General features: G+C 47.4%; 1 protein-coding gene across 1 annotated transcript in view; it reads left to right on the top strand.

Moving 5' to 3' along the window:
* Positions 1 to 21,537, top strand: part of LOC129323628 (aldehyde oxidase 3-like) — a 98,352-nt gene that overhangs the window by 5,385 nt on the left and 71,430 nt on the right. Inside the window, exons 3-10 of the mRNA XM_054970150.1 lie at positions 374 to 470; positions 2,013 to 2,121; positions 2,864 to 2,990; positions 5,218 to 5,279; positions 8,286 to 8,393; positions 10,176 to 10,256; positions 13,685 to 13,829; positions 21,134 to 21,226. Coding sequence (XP_054826125.1) covers positions 374 to 470; positions 2,013 to 2,121; positions 2,864 to 2,990; positions 5,218 to 5,279; positions 8,286 to 8,393; positions 10,176 to 10,256; positions 13,685 to 13,829; positions 21,134 to 21,226 — 822 coding nt within the window. The remainder of the gene's footprint in view (positions 1 to 373; positions 471 to 2,012; positions 2,122 to 2,863; positions 2,991 to 5,217; positions 5,280 to 8,285; positions 8,394 to 10,175; positions 10,257 to 13,684; positions 13,830 to 21,133; positions 21,227 to 21,537) is intronic.

Raw genomic sequence — 21,537 nt, 5'->3', positions numbered from 1 at the left:
AATTAACAGAGGTGGTTTGCCATTGCCTTCCTTTGCAACTCTGGTCTTCTCTGGAGGTCTCCCATCCAATTATTAACCAAGGCCAATCCTATTTAGCAGCCAAGATCTGATAAGATTGGGCTTGTCTGGGCTATCCAGGTAAGGGCACCTAAAAGGTTCAATTAAAGTATTCCATAAATAATCTGGAAGATCAGATTTATACACTGCTTTCCTAAACATAGCTACTAGCTTGATAAAGAGCTTCCTTTCATCTATTTCCCAATTTTCTTCCCTTTGATAAAAGAAAACAGGAATGCAAACAATGCTGTCAAAAATGCCAGTATGAAGCCAGAGGCCGCCTTTGTTTTCCTTGACTGTGTCATGCAAATTAAAGTCCGTCTCACAGGAACCAAGTATGGCTGCGGAATAGGAGGCTGCGGGGCCTGCACTGTGATGGTGTCTACCTACGACCCAGACTCTAAGAAGATACGGTATCCTTGCTAAAAGGGAAAGGAAGATACTGAGCATCTCTACACAAACAGCTTGTCTTGTTTTTCTCTATTTCAACAAAAACTGCATCTGACGAAGAGAGCTGTGGCTCTCAAAAGCTTATGCTACAATAAAGTTGGTTAGTTATAAAGGTGCTACTAGGCTCTTTACTATTTAACAACAACAACACTGCTCTTCAGGACAGATTAGTGCCACACTCAGGACGGTTAACAAGTCAGCGTTGTTATTATTTCCACAATAATCACCCTGTGGGTTAAGTGGGGCTGAGAGAGCCCCAAGAAGCTGTGACTGACCCAAGATCACCCACCTGGCTTCAAGCGGAGGAGTGGGGGAATGAAGCCCAGTTCTCCAGATCAGAGTCCTGCCACTCTTAACAGCTACACCAAACTGGTTTTTCCAGTTAACTGAATGGCTTTCCCCCCATGCGTCCTGGGAATCGTAAATGTTGTGCGTGCTGAGAATTCTGAGAAGGGCAAGAAAAGGCCTGCTCCAGAGGTCTTGTCTTGCATCAGAGGCTCTTGTCTTGATTTCTTATTTGCTTTGCACTGACCCCTTTATGGGTACAGGGAATTTGGGATGGGGGCAGAATCTGAGGGGAAGGAGGAGTTAGAAGCATTACTGGCAGGGCTTTTTTTCAGCGGGATCTCCAAGGATCTGAGATTCGGCACCTCTGAAAAAAAGATCACATGACTGGTGACCCCAGCCCCGGTGCCCAAAGACCCGTGGGCCGTCTCCCTGGCTTCTCCCGAGCTGTCTGCCTCCCCGGCCTCTTCCCCAGCCTTTCCCTCCCTTCCTCTTTCTTTCCTTTCTTCCTTCTTTCTTTCCCTCCTTCCCTTTCTCTTTCCATGTCTTTTCTTCTTCCCTTTCTTTACCTTCCTTCCTGAGGCACTGCCTGGCTGGCTGGCTGAGAGGCAGGCCAGGAGGGAGAAGAAAGGAAGAGAAAGCCGCCCTCCTGTTGCTCTTCCCGCCACCGTGCCAAGCAAGGGATGAGAGAACGAAGGAGGCGTGAAGCTGGCTGGAAGCGGCAGCAAAGGAGTAGCTTGGTGGGGCGCTCCTCCCTCAGCTGTCCCACAGGGAAACTGGCAGGGAAACAGGGGAACTTCTCCCCCATCCTGCCCACCAAATTTATAGTGGTGTTGGGGGAGAAGGGGGAGAGTGCCCAGGAGGGACAACCGCGAGCGTCCGGGGGGGGGGGGGGGACAACCGCGAGGTCACTTCTGGAAGTGATGTCACTTCCCAGAAGTAACATCATCGTGTGTTTCTGGTGGTGCGCACACGCTTTGCGCACTCACATGAGATAGAGAGATCCACCATCTCTTTTCCCAGAAAAAAAAGTTCTGATTGCTAGCAATGAAAAAGTTGTGAATACCATGTTCCTTGTTGTTCAGATCATCAGCTACTGCATTACCCATTGAATAAGATTTTTCCTCAGAGCATCCAAACAGATTAAGATGGCCCTAGTAAGCACTACAAATTAGGAATTATCACAGTTAAGAATCAGATTTCTCCTTTACCTTCCAAAGACATTTCCCAGCCAACTCTTGCCTCCTGCCCTTGTGCTCATTGAATGGTGCCGCCGTAACCACCGTAGAAGGGGTTGGAAACACAAAGACCAAGCTTCATCCCATTCAGGTGAGAGCTAAAGGTGAGGAAACAAAGGTTTGTTCTGCAGTGATGTTTGGCACCTACTCTAATCCCTGCAGTACTCTACAAATCTAGCTAGTTACATTCTATGTTGTACTGTGTTTATTTCATTTACGCCCTTCCTTTCTTCCACGGATCTCAAGACTTGTGTACTTGGGGTCCCACACAGTCTCCCATCCTGCACTCACCAGAAAGTTGGGAGCTTTGTACAAATAGAGGTAAAGAGATGGGGAAAGATTTTCTTCCATGATGTTGTCACTGCTATAAAAAGTATCGGAGCAGAACCGATAAAGTGGGGGAAAGGTTCATACTGCAAACAGGGCTTGTTGGGATGGCACAATATGGAGGACGTGAACATACTGTGGGGATTGTTATTTATTATGTCATTTATAGTCCGCCTTTCTCACTGAGACTCAAGGCAGATTACTCAGTGTGAGATTAGTACAGTCCATTTCAAGGACATTTCCACAAACAATGCCATAGGGTAAATAATCACCATTTTACAAAGACAAAGCATTATTAAGAATCCAATACAGAGTTGGAGAAATGCTGAAACAGAACATAAGCAATTCTAGGGCTGATATTAGACCACATGAAGCACAGGTTGCTCATAGCAGCACATATTTAAGACAACAGGTACTACATGAGGCAACATCTGGAAGACCACCTTTCCATGTGGACAGTCCATTCAAAGATGTCTCCTGAGGAGTTGTGCTTGTTTTCCTTCCAGAAAAGGCTGGCCAAGTGCCACGGCTCCCAGTGCGGCTTCTGCACCCCCGGGATGGTGATGTCGATGTATTCTCTGCTCAGGAATCACCCGGAACCCACCACGGAGCAGATATCGGCTGCGCTGGATGGTAGGCTGGACTTCTCCGAGATTTTAAATTATTGCTCTGCAAATGGACAAAGAAATACAAGAAATGGCTTGGGGGGGGAGTTAACGTCCTGTTGAGGAAGTGCCTGCTGTAAGCCACATCCTCCCATCCATTTCAATGTCTTCTCTTGCTGCCCTGCTCAGCTCTGTTGGCCCCCCTGTCTCTGGATGGGCCTTTCGGCAAGGCCCCTGCTGGCCTCTCATGGCACACACTGTGGTCTCCACCGGAGGAGTCCACTGTCCCTCAATGACGTGTTTACTGGCTCCTGATCTCCTTTCTCACTTTTATCCCAAAATTATTGCAAACAACCCAAAAAACAAGATTTTACCAATGAGTTCAAAGCTTACACAAATAGCAAGCTTTGGTCAAGATGTGGTAAAAGGTTTGCCTACAGTTTCCAAAGCAATGTTTGGATTGCAACTGTGCGTTGATGCACATGGAGTGTTTTGAGCGCATGCAGATACAGTCATGTGAATAATTCCTCTCTGGGGATGGGTCAAGATAGAAGGAGCCAGGAGCCCCCCCCCCATGCCACTTTTCTGAGATGAATTGGGTCCTGCGGGCTTTAAAAACAATGTTCCTTGCAGGTCAAACCTAACAAGTTAAAAAACATGTTGTGTAATTTGGCCCTAAGAGAAACAGGGAACGGGGGTGGGGGGTGGGGGTGGGGGTGGGGAATGCATTCTTCAGTGCTACATATTTGGATTTTGTAAGACCTGGCTATGCCTCACTGCATTTGTTCCCTAAGTGTGAGGCCTTATATATAATTAAAATTAGCAGTCTGACCATTTGAGAAGATGCCAGAATGTTGGCAAAATATATTGCCAAAATGTTGGTAAAATATATCCTAGGCCGATTCCAGACGGCCCTCCCCACCCCGAAACGTCGCGCGTCGTCGCGCGGAAACCGCGAAATATCGCATTTTCTCACGCGAGTTTTGTGCGACATCGTGCAAAACTTGCGCGAGAAAACGCGATATTTCGCATTTTCCGCGCGACGTTTCGGGGTGGGGAAGGCCGTCTGGAATCGGCCCTAGTCTTTGTCCAAACAATGGAGTGGTTCACTGAGGATATGAAACTTAATTATCTGCAATATTGCACAGCTTAATGGTGTGTGTGTGTGTGTGTGTCTGCACGCGCGTAACTCAAGTCAACAACCATTGGTTCTTTCAAGTTCTATGAGTCTGTGAACTCTCTTCTGGAATTTCCAAGGGATCAGGAATCTGTCGGCTAACCCAAATGTTAATTGTCATGTCCTCTGTGCAGTCCTACATGTGTGCCTGCACAGAAGAATACTCAATGAACGACAGTTGCGGGTAAGTGCCACGCTGTTCTCATTGCTGTGTCTTCTGTGCGGTCCCACATGGGCTGGCCTGCACATGTGCAGTTCCCATATGTGCCTGCACAGAAGAATACTCGATGAACGACAGTTGCGGGTAAGTGCCACGCTGTTCTCATTGCTGTGTCTTCTGTGCGGTCCCACATGGGCTGGCCTGCGCATGTGCAGTTCCCATATGTGCCTGCACAGAAGACTACTTGATGAACGACAGTTACAGGTAAGTGCAACCCTGTTTTACTTATCCCTTGTGGAAGCTGCCAGAAAAGATGTCCGTATGATGGCTTTGCACACGGTGGAGCAGGACATTTGTACCAGGCACATTCACCACTACAGCCCCGTGAGTCGTCTTTGGATCAGCACCTCTGGCAGCCACCAGAGAAGCAGACGCTGGCGGTCCACACAGCAACCGTCCAGGCTGACGGCTGTGGTTCAGATGGTTGGTGAACTTGTAACTTCTAAGGGACCAACTTCTCCCACATGGGCCTGGCCTGGATTTAAGGGCACAGGGAGAGGCCCTCCTGACGGTCTCGCCACCCCAGAAAGCTCAGTTAGTCGGTACACGAAAGAGGGGCTCTTTATTATTACAGCACTTAGCCAGTACGTTCACGAGAGAGGGTCTCCTCAGAGTCTGTGAACTACAATTACGGAGTGATCTCTCTGTGTTCAGGAGACAACTGAAGACTATTTTATTCAGTATGGGTTTTTGTTTAGCCACTCTCCAATGTACGGTTTTAACTGTATTTTTACTATATTTTAATGTTTGTTTCTGTTTTATATCATAAACACTCTTCAGCTCCTCTAGGTGGAAAAATGGCTAACAAAATTCTTAAATAACCAATATGAATTGCTTCATTTTCCCTTTGTCTTCCAGGTAATTTATGCCGTTGCACTGGGTACAGACCTATAATTGACAGCTTCAGCGCTTTCTCTCCGGTAAGGGGGGGGGGGACTCCTCCTAATGGATCAGTTTGTTTATATTGGCAAAAGTATCCTTTAATGGAGAATATGGGAGTTGATGTCATTTGCAACGGGGACCATGGCCTCAAGGACAGAGTTAATTTGAAATGCATATACATATACATAGCAACTGGGTGAAAATAGCAAGGCTGCGCATGTTCCATGCTAAATAACAAAATGCTGTACTATGGAAAGCTAAACTCTGCTAAAAAGGGGTGAGGTTTTATTGCTGTCGATTGAAAACTTGGTTCTCTGTGCACGCACCTGGGCCCAAAGTGACACCAGCACTGCATACTGAATACCTTCCCTAACAGAGCCTGACATCTTTTGAATATGTTTGACTCAGAGGACATATTCTGCAACTGATGTCGCTGCCGGGATCCTGGACCACTGAGCATGCAATTTCTGCAATATATTATGTTAGGGTTATTTGAAGAACCATGAGGGCAGGTTTGCCAGCCTCCACGTGGGGCCTGGAGTCCTCTTGGAATTACAATGTGCCTCCAGGGTATTGAGACCAGGTTCCCTGAAGAAAATGGCAGCTTTAGAGGGCAGACTTTTTGATACATCATAGACTCTCAGTGAAATCTCTTCCCAAACTTCCCCTTCCAACGATACCACCCCATATCTCCAGGAAATTAAGAACATAAGAACATAAGCAAAGCCATGTTGGATCAGGCCAGTGGCCCATACAGTCCAACATTCTGTCACACACAGTGGCTAGAAATCCAGTGCCATCTAAAGGACTGTCAGTGAGGCCAGGACACCAGAAGCCCTCCCACTGCCTTCCTTCCAGCACCAAGACAACAGAGCACCACCTCCCCACAAAGAGAATACCATCTATCTCCTGTGGCTAATAGCCACTAATGGACCTCTGCTCCATATATTTGTCCAGTCCCCTCTTGAAGCTGGCAATGCTTCCCAGGCCTCAGTTGGCAACTCTATATGGGGGGATATTTCTTTCATTTTAGAAAGAGGGGAGGGGCCAGTAGAAGCCATTGTTTTGCCTGTAGTCTCCTTAGATAAGAGAAGCTCTAAGGCAGAGCCAATGATTCCAGAGCTACGTGTAGTCCGGTACAGAACAAATAACTCTTTAAAAAACTGAAATATTTAAGTTAGTATATTGGAGGGTGTCAGTCTATGGAGTTCAAGTTACTTTGATTTCATCTCCCAGCCCCTGCAGCAAGAAATCCACATCTCTTGAGTCAGAGGTTCTTTATTGGAAGAGTATATATTCAATGTACACGTGTCCATAGGTATCCAAAAGCTAAAGAAGCGTCTGGCTGAACACGAGGCCTTTGTTGAGAATGCCGCGTTAGTGTCTTGCACAGTATATCAAACCCTTCTTTCCATCCTCCCCCCTTATTCCCAGTTAGTACAGACACATTAGGGAATGTGAAAGTTATGACTCCAAGGTCTCTGCGAGTCTCTGTTGAGATAAGGCTCTCTTGGCAACCACATCTGTTCCTGTGAACCTGTATACAAAATAACACTGGAAAAATACAGCGTAACAGTAGTGAGAAAGCAACATGGCAGTGCTGTGGACTGCAGACCTGACAGAGGGGCAGGTGGCATACTAGAATAACCCATGAGGCAGGAAGAGATTTTTAGGGGCTGAAGGGTTTCTTAGGGCTAAACTACACATGCTTGGCCGTGAGTCAGGTCTGGGGTCCCTTAACTCAAATAGCTTTTCCCGAGCACAGCTGCAAAGGTCATCTTCCTTCCCGAGGGCCACACATGATTGGGCCCACCGCACTGAGGGAGGAGGGGCTCCAGTGTCCCTGCCCCCTTTTCCCCGGAGTATTGAGAGGTGAACCGTTGCCAGGATTCCAAGTGGGAACCATGCTCCAATGCCAGTGGGCTCAAAAAGTTGTGCAAGGCAATCCTGTATATATTTATTTCTTGTGAGACCCGGGGTGTGTTTGCTTCCTAACAAACGACTCTCAACTGCCAGAGCTTGGGTTGCAGAAGCTTTACAGATTCTTAATCAAGATTTCAACTATCGGCCATGTTAAGTTGCACATTTTGAATTATGCAAATTGACTTTTTCATAACTGGCTCTTCATTGGTCTGTATTTTGATGAAGTTTGGCCCTTTAGATCTGGTTGCTGCACTCAGTGATCTCAGGGTGCAATGGAGGATTGCCAACTCCAGCTCGAGAAATCCCTGGAGGTTTGTAGGTGGTACCTGGAGAAGGCAGAGATTAGGGAGGGGAGGGAATCTCGCAGGGGCGTGATGCCACGGGGTCTGCCCTCCCATTTCCTCCAAGGGAACTGATTGGTGTGGTTTGGAAACAGATCGTAATTCTGGGAGAAATCAGGCCCCACCTGGAGGTTGGCAACGCTAGATCAACTACATGAGCTGCTGGGCATTCCATAAATGAACCGCTCCACGTTTTACTTTCCTCTAAAAATCAGACACCTGCAGACCCAGTTCTAGTCTGGACCACAGTGTGAGGGGAAGGGGGCATCAAGTCCTACCCAAACGCTGTTTCCCCAGCTCGAAACTGCCCTAGAGCCTCTCCCCTCACACCACGGCTCTGACTGGAATTTGGCTCCCACAGACCTGGGTATGTCTGTATGGATTTTACTTCCTTGTATTCCTTTTGTACTCTGTTTTTCTCTCCAATGGGGAACCAAAACGGCTTTCCTCATTCCCCTCGCCTCCATTTTATCCTCACAGCAACCCTGTCAGGTAGGTTAGGCTGAGAGAAAGTCCACCCCAAAGCCACCCACGGAGCTTCCATGACAGAGAGGGGGTTCAAACCAGGTCTCCCAGATCCTAGTCCAGCACTCCACAAAACTAGTTTTAGGGAGAAAATGTTGGAAACTCCGTTGTTGTTTCCAGCATGATTTTGGTCTTGTCTGATCTGGTTGCATGTAGGCAAAATGACTCAGCCAAAATCAGGTTCAGAAGAGCCAAATGTTTGCTTTAAATCAACTTGTAATCATCCTATTGTATTTTTTAAAATGCTCTCTGCAGGAGTGCTGTCCCCTGGCAGGGAGCCGGAAGTGTTGCTTGGATCAAGAAGGAGGGAAGGAGAAAGAAAAAGAAGAAGATTTAGCTCCGGAGCCCAAAAGAGGAGATCGGGTAAGCAGCAGTGGCCTCCTAATTCCCACGGTTTTCCTGAAATGCCTGCAAACTTCTGTGAGCCCCAGTGAGTTTCAGCAAGCATGTTCAGTTCTGGGCAGGGGGTGGGGTGGGGTGGGGGGTGCACCACCTGAGCCAATAGTGTCCCACGGGACTCAGTGCAAGACCCATTGATACAGCCAGTCTGACATGTGTGGAAATTTCCAGAGGTCCTCCAGAAGGAGCAAGAGAGTATAATCTTCCTAAACTGACAGCGGAGCAGCCCAGATCAAGCCGATAGGGAGCCACGATCCTATCAGTCATTCCATGACCAAATGGAATTTGCCTGCAGCTACACCAAAGTGTTGACTCAAAACAGACTCGTTGGTCACAGCCGTGGGGTAGTCAGCTTTCCTTGTGAGTGGAGTTCTGTGGAACAGCTCTTTTGTGCTCACCGAAACAGAAGACGGTCTGGATCACTTTATGCAAAAGGTCCAAAGACACATATATGTTGCATCAGAAAAAACACAGATTCCCAACCTATATTTGCTGGGGGCGGAGGGGCGGATTGCATGCAGGTTCACGGAATCCTGATACCTTCTGCCTGTTAAGTGCTTTTGCATCAGTAAGAAAGGCGGAGGCTGGGCCAGGCAATGATGTTGGGGGGTGGGAAACTGCTGCAACCTCCAGAAAGCCGTGCAGCATCACAGACCCATTTACTCTGAGACGCCAACTGCACATTACATCACCAAATGTGGGCCCAAACCGTGGGTCAGGGGGATCGTGGGCGGGGGGGGGGCACAGGGGGATCTCTGCTCCAGAGGACATTCTTGTCATGCCAGGAAAGATATCATTTCTGGCATGACAAAGAAGTGAAGGCCCCCCCCCCCGCGGCACCCCGCACAGGAACCCTCAGTTCCTTGTCCTGCCGGAAGCGATGCTAGTCCCCGCACGACAAGCAAGTCCTTGAGCTCCCAGGCCCCTCCCCTGCACGTTTTTCTCCCCGCTGGCCAGGTAAGTGGTAGGGGGAGGGGTGGAAGCTAGGAGTGGGAGATGCCCCACCCCCACCCCCAGGGGAATGGGATCCTGATCCCCTCCACACACACGAGCCACACACACACACACACGAGAGCCACACACACACACACACACACGTCAGAAAAGAGTGTGACCTTCTGCTGTAACTTGCCCAGAGAGCAGCTCAATGCAGAGGGACGGCAGGTTTTCTGCTCTTGCTGGGAGAAAGCTCTGTGAAGAGATCAAGATACGTTCCACCCAATCGGTAAAGGGGGTGCAAAAAAGTATGCAACAATGAATTAATTCACCAGTAAAGTCCCACATCTTTTGATCATTTTTATGACCCCAAGTTCATAACAGCCTCTGAGCTCAAAGGCAGTTGCAGAACTCATTCATGACTTCGGCCCAGATTGGCTTTTGCCACTTTACTCTAAAGTCTAGGAAAGGTACGGTGGTTGGATAAAAGCAAACACCGGAGTGATTAAGCACGTAGAGGCCATTTGCTTATGATTGCCTTGCCATAGGTTTAATAATGGCTAGATGAAAACTCTGGCCACCACAGTCTGAGGGGTGTGCAGGCCCTCACAAACAATAAACTGTATTATTGGGCAGGAAAATGATATGGGCTAGTTGAAGTTAGTTCTCGAATGCAAGACAGCCATGCGCCCATCTAAGAACTTTGAGCTATCTGGGTCAATGGCATGTAGAGGTGAAACTCAAGATATAAACCCTGCTTTCCCATTAACCATAGATGCTAATGATGAGTTTTAATTTCTTTTCCTTAAGATGTGTTCAGGTCTCTGCCAACCAGAAGAATTCCAGCCCCGGGACCAAACCCAGGACTACATATTTCCACCTGAACTCATGGTAGGAAACAATCCTTTTACCTACCTTGTTCAGAATACAACAATACTATTAGTACTATTAATACACTAATACTATGCAATGCCAGATCTGTTAGGAACAAGGTTTCATGCGTTGCTGCTGGGATATTGCAGGGTGAGAAAATTGATGTGGCTTGCCTGACAGAGACTTGGGTGCAGGAACATGACAAGGTGTGTCTTTCCCTACTGACTCCCCCTGGCTATGCAGTCCTACACCAACCTCGCTATGGCAGCCGGGGCGGAGGAGTTGCGACTATTATTCTTCGCAAGCCCTTCAACTTCCGCAGAGCTCCAGTACAAGCTATAGCTAGTACCGACTGCGTGTCCCTGTCTCTGGGAACGAAAGACAGACTGGGAGTCCTGCTCGTTCACAGACCATCCAGCTCCCCCAGAAGCCCCCTTTCTGAGCTGGCAGAGCTGCTGGCAGACAGGGCGTTGGAGACCCCTGGGCTTACTGTTCTGGGAGACTTCAACATCCACGCTGAGTGTTCAAAGTCAGGCCCGGCTCAGGAATTTATAGCTTCCCTGGCAAACCTGGGCCCCTCTCAAGTAGTGTCAGGCCCTACACATGAAAGAGGCCACGCACTAGACTTAATACTTTGCACTGAGCCTCTGAGGGAAAGTCTTATTTCAACATTAGAAACTTGGCCTGAACCACAGTCAGATCATCATCTGCTGAAGACAAAAGTGACTATGGCCCCAACACCCTGAAAAATAGGGGGCCCGGTTAAAACGATTCACCCACAAAGGCTCATTGACCTAGGCCTTGGGGGATTTTAGAATTCCAGATGCATTCCAGACGCACGCTCCACAGAAGCTGCTGTAGGAGCGTGGAACGCAAAGTTCCTTGAAGCTATTGACACCATTGCTCCTTGTCAACCCCCTGTGGCCCTTGGGATGGAAGTAGGCACCGTGGTTTACCACAGAGCTGGCTGACCTGAAGAGGGCCGGAAGATGTCTACAAAGACACTGGCATAACAAGAAATTTGGAAGATCAAGATACGAAAAGATTTTTGGAAGATTGGAAAAAACTAAAAAAATATATGGAAAAGAGATGGGATGTTAAGGGACAATTATGGTCTTTTGAAGGGTTTTAAAGATATTAAGTAAGATAAGATATAGTTAAGATCTTTACCAATAACGAGACAAGAACAACTATAGTATAGAAATAATGTGATAATAATAATGGGGGGTTGGAGTGCTGTTGGAAGTCAATATGGAAAAGGGGGAGGGGAGGGGGTGGGGAAATATAGCTGTGGGAAATTAAATGAATTGTACATGTATTTTAATCTGATTGTATTGACCCATCCAATAAAAATTATTAAAAAAGAAAAAAAGGGGGGGGGGGAGAAGGACACTGACATAAAACTCGCACGGAAGCTGATAGAACTTGCTACAGAACACACTGGAGGACCTATGAAGCAGAAATGAAAGCGGCAAAGAAACGTTACTTCTTGGCAACCATTGCGTTGGCTAGTTCACGACCGTCCCTGTTGTTCAGGGTATCCAGACACCTTCTAATCCCAAAATCTGAACCTTCACAGTTCCAAGAACAGACAATTAGCTGCGACGCCTTTGCTAAGTTTTTTGCTGATAAAATAGCACAAATACGCTCTGATCTAGACGCTAGCTGCAATGCAAACGAGATAGAAGAAATGCTTAATACACCATCTGGCCTACATCTAGACTGCTTTGAAACAATTACAGTGACAGACCTTAACGGGATCCTGCATCTGACAGAGAACTGTGGTTCTCGAAAGCTTATGCTACAATAAAGTTGGTTAGTCTTAAAGGTACAACTGAACTCTTTACTATTTTGCTACTACTGACTAACATGGCTAACTCCTCTGGATCTATAACAGGATCCTGGCATCTATGAAAGCCACTATTTGTGTGCTTGATCCTTGCCCATCTTGGCTATTAAAATCAATTAAAGATCAAGTAAGTGAACCACTGAGATCTATTGTAAATCAATCGCTAACTCAGGGCACCTTCCCCCGGCTACTCAAACAGGCAGTTATCCGTCTGCTACTTAAAAAAAAATTCTTAGACAAAAATGATGTGGCCAATTATCGCCCAGTCTCTAACCTGCCTTTTCTGGGCAAAGTGATTGAGAGAGCAGTAGATGACCCACTCCAGACCTTCTTGGGAAACTCTAGCGCTCTGGACCAGGATTCAGACCAGGGCATGGGACAGGGACAGCACCGGCAGCGTTAGTGGGTGATCTCCGATAGACAAAGGCCACGCCTCCTTATCGCTCCTCCTGGATCTGTCTGCAGCCTTTGACACGGTAGACCAGGCCATCCGGTTGAGGCGTCTAGAGACAGAAGTGGGCATCAAAGGATGTGCCCTGGACTCGTTTAAATTGTTTCTCATGGAACGGACCCAAAGGGTTGCCATCGGAGATCAGCTATCTCCAGAATGGGATCTCTCTCTCTCTCTCTCTCTCTCTCTCTCTCTCTCTCTCTCTCTCTCTCTCTCTCTCTAACAGAATGGGAACTATCTTGTGGTGTTGCGCAGAGCGCAATCTTATCTCCTATGTTATTCAACCACTACATAAAACCTTTAGGAGAACTCATTTGCAGCTATGGAGTTGGATGCCATCAGTATGCAGGTGACACCCATCTCTATATCCAGGTCCCCACAGGATGCAGTAGAAATCTTAGATTGCTGCCTGACAACTGGGGTGAAATGGCTGAACAATAACAAATTGAAACTGAACCCAGACAAGACTGAAGTGATGCTTGTTGGGAAGGCAGAGATCTTGAAAGACATTGTACTCCCCACTTTTGATGGAGTTCATCTGACCCTTGCAGGCTTGGTTAAGAGCCTACGGGTTATACTGAATCCAGCACTACTACTAGAAAAACAAGTTAAGGCAGCCCGCAAAAAAAATGCTTATTAAAATCTCACTCTAGCCTGGAAGATGGCTTCTTACCTCGACACAGCCTGGCCACCTGGATCCATGCTATGGTAACATCAAAACTTGACTATTGTAATGCACTATACATTGGTCTCCCATCTCCCATCTAAGTTAACTAGGAGGCTCCAATTGGTGCAAAATGTTGTAGCTCGACTGTTAGCAGGAGCGAGCAGGAGCTTGAACATCACTCCCATCCTACAGTTGCTCCCTTGGCTACCCATCAGTTACTATGCTCAATTCAAGGTATTGGTTGTTACACACAAAGCTCTTCACGGCCTTGTCTCGGCTTTCCCTGCCTTCCCTTTCCCTGCCCAGAATAACCAGCCCTCCTACTTCACAACCCATGGTGGGTACAGAGCACAAAGCAGCTACAGACACTCCTCCTGGCATGCAAATTAAGAAGCTGCTTTGCTCCATCCAACCGCCAACCTTCCCAGAGCTCTACATCGAAGTCTTTCCTAAGGCAACATTTTTGTTTCTCCTAACAGAGAATGGCTGAAGAGAACAAAGGAAGAACTCTGGTTTTCACTGGGAAAAGGACTACGTGGATTTCTCCTGTAGCACTACGAGAACTTCTGGGCTTGAAAGACAAATACCCAAACGCCCCTCTTGTTGTGGGGAACACGAGTGTTGGTATGTAAAGAGTACTCGTGGTTAGAATCCAGTTCAGCATGAGCAAGGATGTACGAATCATGGCATCTCTGAGCCAGATTAATTACATTCATGAAGGAAACTGCCTTATACTGAGTCAGATCATTTGTCCATGAAGGTCTGCACGGTCCACCCAGAATGGCAGCGGCTCTCTGGGGTCTTCCACGTCACCTGCTGCATGAGCCTTTGAATGGGAAATGCCGGGGATTGGACCTGGGGCCTAGGCCAAGCAGTTTCTAATGAAAGCAAAGTCTGCAAAGGAGCCCCAAGGAAACACTTGGGCCGACTGGCCCTGCGTCAGTAACGTCCCTGAAAAGAGAAGCCTGATCAATGCACTGAGCGCTCCACTGAACATACAAAACACTTCAAGATATAGCGAGGCCTACATGTGCAGCAGAACAAGATGGTAGAGTCCTAAGTCAGTAAAATGGATTGTTCCACTTCAAGTAGGTGTGGGATCTCTTTTCTGAATGTTCCCTTATCCTACTATATAAAAGGCTAAGCATGTTCCAGACAACTCACTTCCTACCCTGGTTTGCCACCAGAGGGTGCTGCCGTGGAGGGAAAACCAGGTGAGGCTGCCCACCCTTCAGAGAGCACACCATGGCAGGAAGCCCAGGCTGGGATCAGAAGCAGAGCAGGTGAAATGCCCCCACCTTCACACAGCTGGAATCTGGAGCAGAGCAGGTGACAATGCCCACCCACCCCCGCCTTCACCCAGCCAGGATCAGATGCAGAGCAGAAGGTGATGTTCACTCCCCACTTCACTCAGTCTTGATCAGTAGTGGAGCAGCTGGCAATGCCCGCTCCATTCAACCTACTGGAATCACGCACAGAGAAGCAGTAATGCCCTCCTCCCCTTCACCCAGCACTAATCAGACATGGACCAGGCAGCAAGCCCTGCATCCTTCTCTTGGATGGAATCAGGCGCAGAGCAGGAGGCTATTCCCACCCCCCATTCACCCAGCAGAAATCTGGAGCAGAGCAGGTGGCAATGCCCACCCTCGCCTTCACCTGGCCAAGATCAGGAGCAGAGCAGGTGGCAATGCCCCCCCTCACACACTTCACCTGGCCTGGATCAGGCACGGAGCAGGAGGCAATGTCCAACCCCTCTTCACTCGTCCAGGATCGGGAGCAGTGCTGGCGGCAGTGCCCATCCCCCACCTTCACCCTGCTGGAATCAGGCACGGAGCAGGAGGCAACACCTGCCCCCCCCTTCACCAGCAGGGATTAGGAGTAGAGCATGAGGTAATCCCACCCCCCTTCACCCAGCTGGGATCATGCATGGAGCATGAGGCAATGCCCACCCCCCTTCACCTGGCTAGGATCAGTCACGGTGGAGGAGGCAATGCCTGCCTGCCCTCCCTCCCCTTTCTAGAGCCCATTGTATTTTTTCCCACAATGGGCTTTGTTACTAGTCTAGAAGAAAGTCCTTGTAAGTAGACAATTAGCAGATCAGGAGGAGAGGTATAGGCCAGGCTTCTCCTTGCTAGAGTAATTTTTAGTCTGTAGGTAGGATTTTGTTTTTTTAACTAGAGAGCATTCAAAATCAGATTATCCATCTGCAGATTTCATTAAGTAGCTGATCTGCAAAACAACACAATATACAGAATCCTGTGGATAGTTCTAGAAACCCACAATCTTATATATTAAAAGCCAATTGGCCCTGATTGCTGGATACTTAAATCTGGAGGCTGGAGCCATGAATGGGCAAGACCAATCTTCCCTCACACCTGAAAAATGCCCCAGGTTTGCAGAAAAATATGAAATCTCAAAAAATGCATGGGGGGGGTGATTTTTAAAAAACTAAATGATAAAAGGAGCGCCTGTAGCTTTAACCTGATGCTGTCAATGGCTGTTGCTAGGCAAATATAACAGTTTGGCCAGTATGCCAGACTTGGTTTCTGTCAATAAAAGGCAGGAGGGGGCATGGCCCTATCTAGGGCTGCTTTGGTCCTTGAGGAAGGACTAATAGGGGCCAGCCCTGACCTGGATAGCCCAGGCAAGCTCGATCTTGTTAGATCTTGGAAGCTAAGCAGGATAGATTCTGGTTAGTAATTGTATGGGAGACCTCCAACGAAGACCTGGGTTTCAGTGGCAGGCCATGGCAAACCACCTCTGTCAGTGTCTTGAAACCTCCAGCAAAGATTGCCATAAGTCAACTCTGACTTGGTGGCACTTTCCACCACCAGTTGGGGCCAGGTCCAGAAGCAGCCACCAGGTGACCTGATACTACATGATGCATAACTCAGCCAGGCCTGAATGCTTGCTACTGTTCAACAGCACACCCCTCCTCCCCACAAAAGCCTATGTAGTGTAGTGGTTAGGGTTTCAGAGAAGGATGTGGAGACCCAGGTTCAAATCACCACTCTGCTGTGGAAGCTCACGGGGTGACTTTTATCTAGTCACACATTTTCAGCCTCACCTACCTCTCAGGGTTGCTGTGAGGATAATAAGGAGGCAAGAGGCATAATATTGGGTGCTGTGAAGAAAGGCAGTATATAAATGGAGTAAATGAAGAAATGTAGGTGAAGATGGGGGGCAGATACTTTTGAAGGAGAGAAGGACGTGGGGAAAGTGAGCGTATGGAGGCTGCCAGGAAGAAGGGAGGAGGAAATAGTGTGGGGAAGGGGAGGCAGGGGGGAGCGAAGTACCCCCTGCAAGTCCTTGAAGGTTCCCCACCAGGCAACTGGGCCATGGGGAAGAGGTTGCTGGTGGAGGAGGGGGGAAGGTGAAGATGGGGCAGACAAAGGTGGACGGGAAAGAGAGAAACAGGCAGGAAAAGGGGGAGAGGCAACGGGGGGGGCCAGGGAAGGGAAAGACGACATGGTGGGGGAGGGGGAAATGAGAGCGCCCCCCCCCACAAGTCTTTGCGGGCCTCCTACATGTATCTAGTTCTAGAAGCCCACAATACCTTTCTAAAAATAGACCTAGACGTCACTGTGACGCAGGGCTTTCTTTCTGGGAAAAGGGGTGGTGGGACTCTCTTTGAGTTCATCTGTGCGCATGAAGCGAGCGCCGCCAAAAACAGGCTCCCTGGAGGCGCCCCCCCCCTCACCCCGGAAGTGCCGGCTCTTCCTCTGCACTGCCACAGTGAAGAGGGCTGAGGGAGTTCATAGATGTCTTAAACCTTTTCAGAAATCACTCCCTCTAAAGTGGCCACCAACCCTCACAAAGGATCACAAAACAAGCAGAATCCAGGTCCCCCACCGACATCTCAGGGGCTTTTCCATACTTGGGAAACCCGAGCATTTCAGAAAAGAAAACTCTGAATGGATTGATGAGGCCTGAAAACGCTTCAGGGGGAAGGACTTTAGAGTTAGGTAAGAGTGGCAGAGCTGCAGATTTTAACTTTAAATCTTTGTTTAAGAAGTTTTGTCACAGTAGGCCTGAGAATTTTCTTTTTAGGTTATTCTGTAGATCTGCAAACATGCATTTTTTCCACTGCTGTTTTCAGCCTTGAAGTTGCCGTCAAGTCATAGCCAACTTATGGCAACCCCTGGCAGCAAGAGGCTCACAGAGGTGGTTTGCCATGGCCTGCGCCTCTGCAAGCCTGGTCTTCTTTTGCGGTCTCCTGTCCAATTACTAACCAAGGCTGACCCTGCTTAGCTTCTGAGTTCTTGGATTTGCTATCATTCAGAGAAGGGGATGGGAGGAAAGGTGTTGCTGTTTTAAGGTTGGTTAAAGCAAAAGAAAGCCCAAATATTTCAAAATTAGCAGAGCGGGAAAAAAAGGAAAGAGAAAAAATCAAAGGAGACCGCAATCTCAAGCTCCCACAGACAATAGACAGGAGCACCTCTGCTCAGAATCTAGCAGAGTGCAAAATTCCCTAGCTTCACCCTCCCAAATCTCCAGGAATTTCCAACCCCAGAGTTGGCAACCATATCCTACACGAAACTGTTTCTGAGAGGTTCACAGATTTTAAAGTCACAATGCACAACACGTTCAGGGCACATTGCTTCAAAACAGCAGGGATTAGCAGGGAAAGGATGGGAAGAATGAGAATGAATGCCATCTGGAGTTACTTTGTTTGCATGCAAATTCTAGAAGATGGAAAACCATGAGAGGCAGAGCCTCTATCCCTTATTTTACCCTGATTTAAAACTAAAATGATCTCAACCAGTTAAGGAGCAAGTTTGTTCTTATATAGCAATTTCATGCTCTAGAACCACACTGTTGTTGCTGCTGCAAGTCTCCCTGACTTTGGTTGTCTTCTGACCAAGCGTATAGATCCAGAGGAGTTAGCCGTGTTAGTCTGTAGTAGCAAAATCAAAAAGAGTCCAGTAGCACCTTTAAGACTATTGGATACCTTTAAGAATTGGATACCTTCACTGCTACAAACTGACTGCACACCAAAAGGAAATGTTTACATTTCCAAGCAAAGGAATGTTTTGATTGCCTCTATGCTAATTGCATTCTGCCTTCTTGTGATTTATGCTCCCCTCCTTCCCTCTCTTTCCCCCTCCTCTTCTGTATCTGCCCAGTTTTGATCAGGCATCTGACGAAGAGAACTTGATTCTCGAAAGCTTATGCTATAATAGAATTGGTTAGTCTTAAAGGTGCTACTGGACTCTTTTTGATTTTTATGACCAAGCGTATGTTATTCTTTCAGCAAAAATATTTCTCTTCTCTCAAGTTCCTCTGCTCTTCCAGGTGGCTTGGTTTTTTTAAATTTTAAAACTCCCTCTCCCCCAAGCCAGCCAATAGGACTTCCCCGGGCTAGCCTGCCCGAAGTGCCTCTGCTCTTCCAGGTGGCTGGGTTCTTTACATTTTAAAATTCCCCCTTCCCCAAAGCCAGCCAATAGGAATTCTCCAGGCTAGCTGCAGCTAACCTGCCCAAAGTTCCTCTTCACTTCCAGGGGGCTTGGTTCTTTACATTTCAAAACGTTTTCTCACCCCAAGCCAGCCAATGGGACTTCTCTAAGTAAGCTAAAGCTAGGCTGCCCGAAGTTCTCTGCTCTTCCAGGAGGCTCGGCTCTTTAAATTTCAAAACTCCCTCTCCCTCCAAGCCAGCCAATAGGACTTCTCCAGGCCTGCCCTGCTCTGCGTTCATCTGCTCTCCCAGGAGGCTTGGTTCTTTAAGTTTCAAAACTCAGTTTCCCTCCAAGCCAGCCAATAGGACTTTTATGGGCTAGCTACATCTAGCCTGCCCGAAGTTCCTCCTCTCTTCCAGGTTAGCAACAAAAGAGAGTAATACAGTGGTATTAAAATTATGTGATAGCAAAACCCGAGTATATATTTAACTACCAGCTCCAATAATTCATTTATTTACACATTCATTCATTTAAACATAATTCGCACAGTAAAAGAACTACTTATATATATAATTCTTCATCTCACACACGGAAAATTATTAACACAATTGCTTAAAAACAGGTACCATAAGATAATAAAGTGCTCGTGCTATACAAATTTATTGCAAATATAGTCCATAAAGCGCAAATGCATAGTAACAAACCAGCATAATCTCTAATCACAGGTCCCAAATAGCAAAGGTTCACCTGGTGAGTGAAGAGTTAATTAATCCTTGCTGGATGTTAATTTCAAATGGCTGTGTAGAGTCCAATGGAAATAAATATGGTCCTCCGATGGGTTATCTAGATCCGTATGTGGCCCATTTCATCTATTCTTTATCAAAGAGTACACAGTCACTAAAATTAAAATATGACAATTAGAATACATACACAATGCATTAAAATACATACACAATATCCATAATAAAATGCACTTATCATATATTACTCACGTGAAACCCTCATAAATCTTCCACAGTAGTGCTCATTCACGAATCCATTCAATAATCACTGTGGTAATACTGTATTCTAACAAGCTAGATATAGCTAACCCTTCCAGGTCCTAATTAACCAGTAACCAATTCTTAACGGGAAATAAAAAAGAGTCCAGTAGCACCTTTAAGACTAACCAATTTTATTGTAGCATAAGCTTTCGAGAATCAAGTTCTCTTCGTCAGATGCATGGTACAGAAACAGTTTCTGTACCATGCATCTGACAAAGAGAACTTGATTCTCGAAAGCTTATGCTACAATAAAATTGGTTAGTCTTAAAGGTGCTCCAGGACTCTTTTTGATTTTGCTACTACAGACTAACACGGCTAACTCCTCTGGATCTATGAACATTAAAGGGAAATGTATTTAAGAAAAAGAGCTTCTAATTCTAAAATGTTGGGCAGAGGGCAAAAAAAAAAATCCGTTCAACCCAGAAAGCACGAATAATCATTAGCAGAGGAACCTGGGGCAGGCTAGCGGTAGCTAGCCTGGAGGAGTCCTATTGGCTGGCTTTGGGGGCAGAAGAAGTTTTGAAATTCAAAGAACCAAGCCTCCTGGACGAGCCGAGAAACATCGGGCAGGCTAGCTTTAGCTCGCTCCGAGAAGGTCTTGGCTCTCCTAGGAGGCTTGCGTCTTTACATTTTAAAGCCAGCCAATCGGACTTCTCCAGGCTAGCTACAGCTATCCTGCCCGAAGTTCCTCCGCCCTCCCAGGAGGCTCGGCTCTTTAAATTTCAAAACTCCCTCTGCCCCCGCGCCAGCCAATGGGACTTCTCTGGGCTACCTAAAGCTCGCCTATCCGACGTTCCTCTGCCGTGGAAAGGGCGCTCTTTAAAGGAGTTAGGGGCGACTCAGCTTTGGCTTCCCCAGGAAATCTCTTGCTGCTTCCCTGCCCTGCCACAAGCCGAGTTATGGAGGCAGGAAGCAGCTACTCCTGGGCCAGCTGCCGCCCGGGGCCAACTGCTGTTTTTTGCACCAGGAGGCAAAAGGAGCCTGAGCTGCGCAGTGGGGGGAAGCAGCATGAGGTGGGTGGGCTTGGTCTCTCTTTGAAGAGCTCCCTGGACTGAGTTCTGGAGTGTCCCTGCTCCAAAAAAGGCCTGCTGTGACTGATTCATGTCCAGATGTTGCCTCAAGGAAGGTTAACCAAGTGGAAGAGTGTGTGGAGAAGGGAGAAGTAGCAAGCCGAGTTATGGTTCGTCACCTTCTGTCCATCTCTGTCTGTGAGGCCAGTTGTCAATTGACATCATTCCTCCCCCTTTCTCTCAATGCCCGATTCAGCGAGGTTATGGGGCAGGAAGCATCTCCAAGAGGGTCCCCCCCAAGAAGCCGGTAATGGCAGTGCTACAGCCGCCTGCAGCTTCTCATCTAAAAATACACACCCTCACACACACAGGACTTGCCTTTCAGCTGCTCAGGCAACTCATATTTGAAGACATTGTTCTGCTACCATTTTGTTTAATACCACTTTAATTTTTCAAACATCTGATTTTATCCTCTTTAGGAACTGATATGAAAATTCTCGGCATTTGCCCCCCTCTTGTCCTTTACCCGGCGAGGGTCCCAGATCTGCATCTTGTCTCCATGGCAGACAATGGTGAGTCTCCCGTGTGCCTGAGAAACCCCTGGGCACGTACGTGGTTTCAGAGAGCTTGTAATACAGAGCTCTTCAGAAGAGCCTTTGAGGGCAATCCTAGACAGGTCTACGCAGGATCCTACACAAGCCTATCCCGATGGGTCTTGTTCCCAGGAAAGTGTTTTTAGGATGGGACTGTTCAGTGCACGTGATTATTGCTTTGTAGGTGCCTTGGATTCTAAAGTTTGTTCTAAAGTTTAGTTTTGCTGCTTTTAGAATTACATTTTTGTACAATTGTTAGCATTGTTACTCATCTTGGATCTCAGTTATCT

Source organism: Eublepharis macularius, chromosome 2 (assembly GCF_028583425.1).
Source record: "Eublepharis macularius isolate TG4126 chromosome 2, MPM_Emac_v1.0, whole genome shotgun sequence".
NCBI classification, from domain to species: domain Eukaryota; kingdom Metazoa; phylum Chordata; class Lepidosauria; order Squamata; family Eublepharidae; genus Eublepharis; species Eublepharis macularius.
This window is presented reverse-complemented; position numbering and strand designations above follow the sequence as displayed.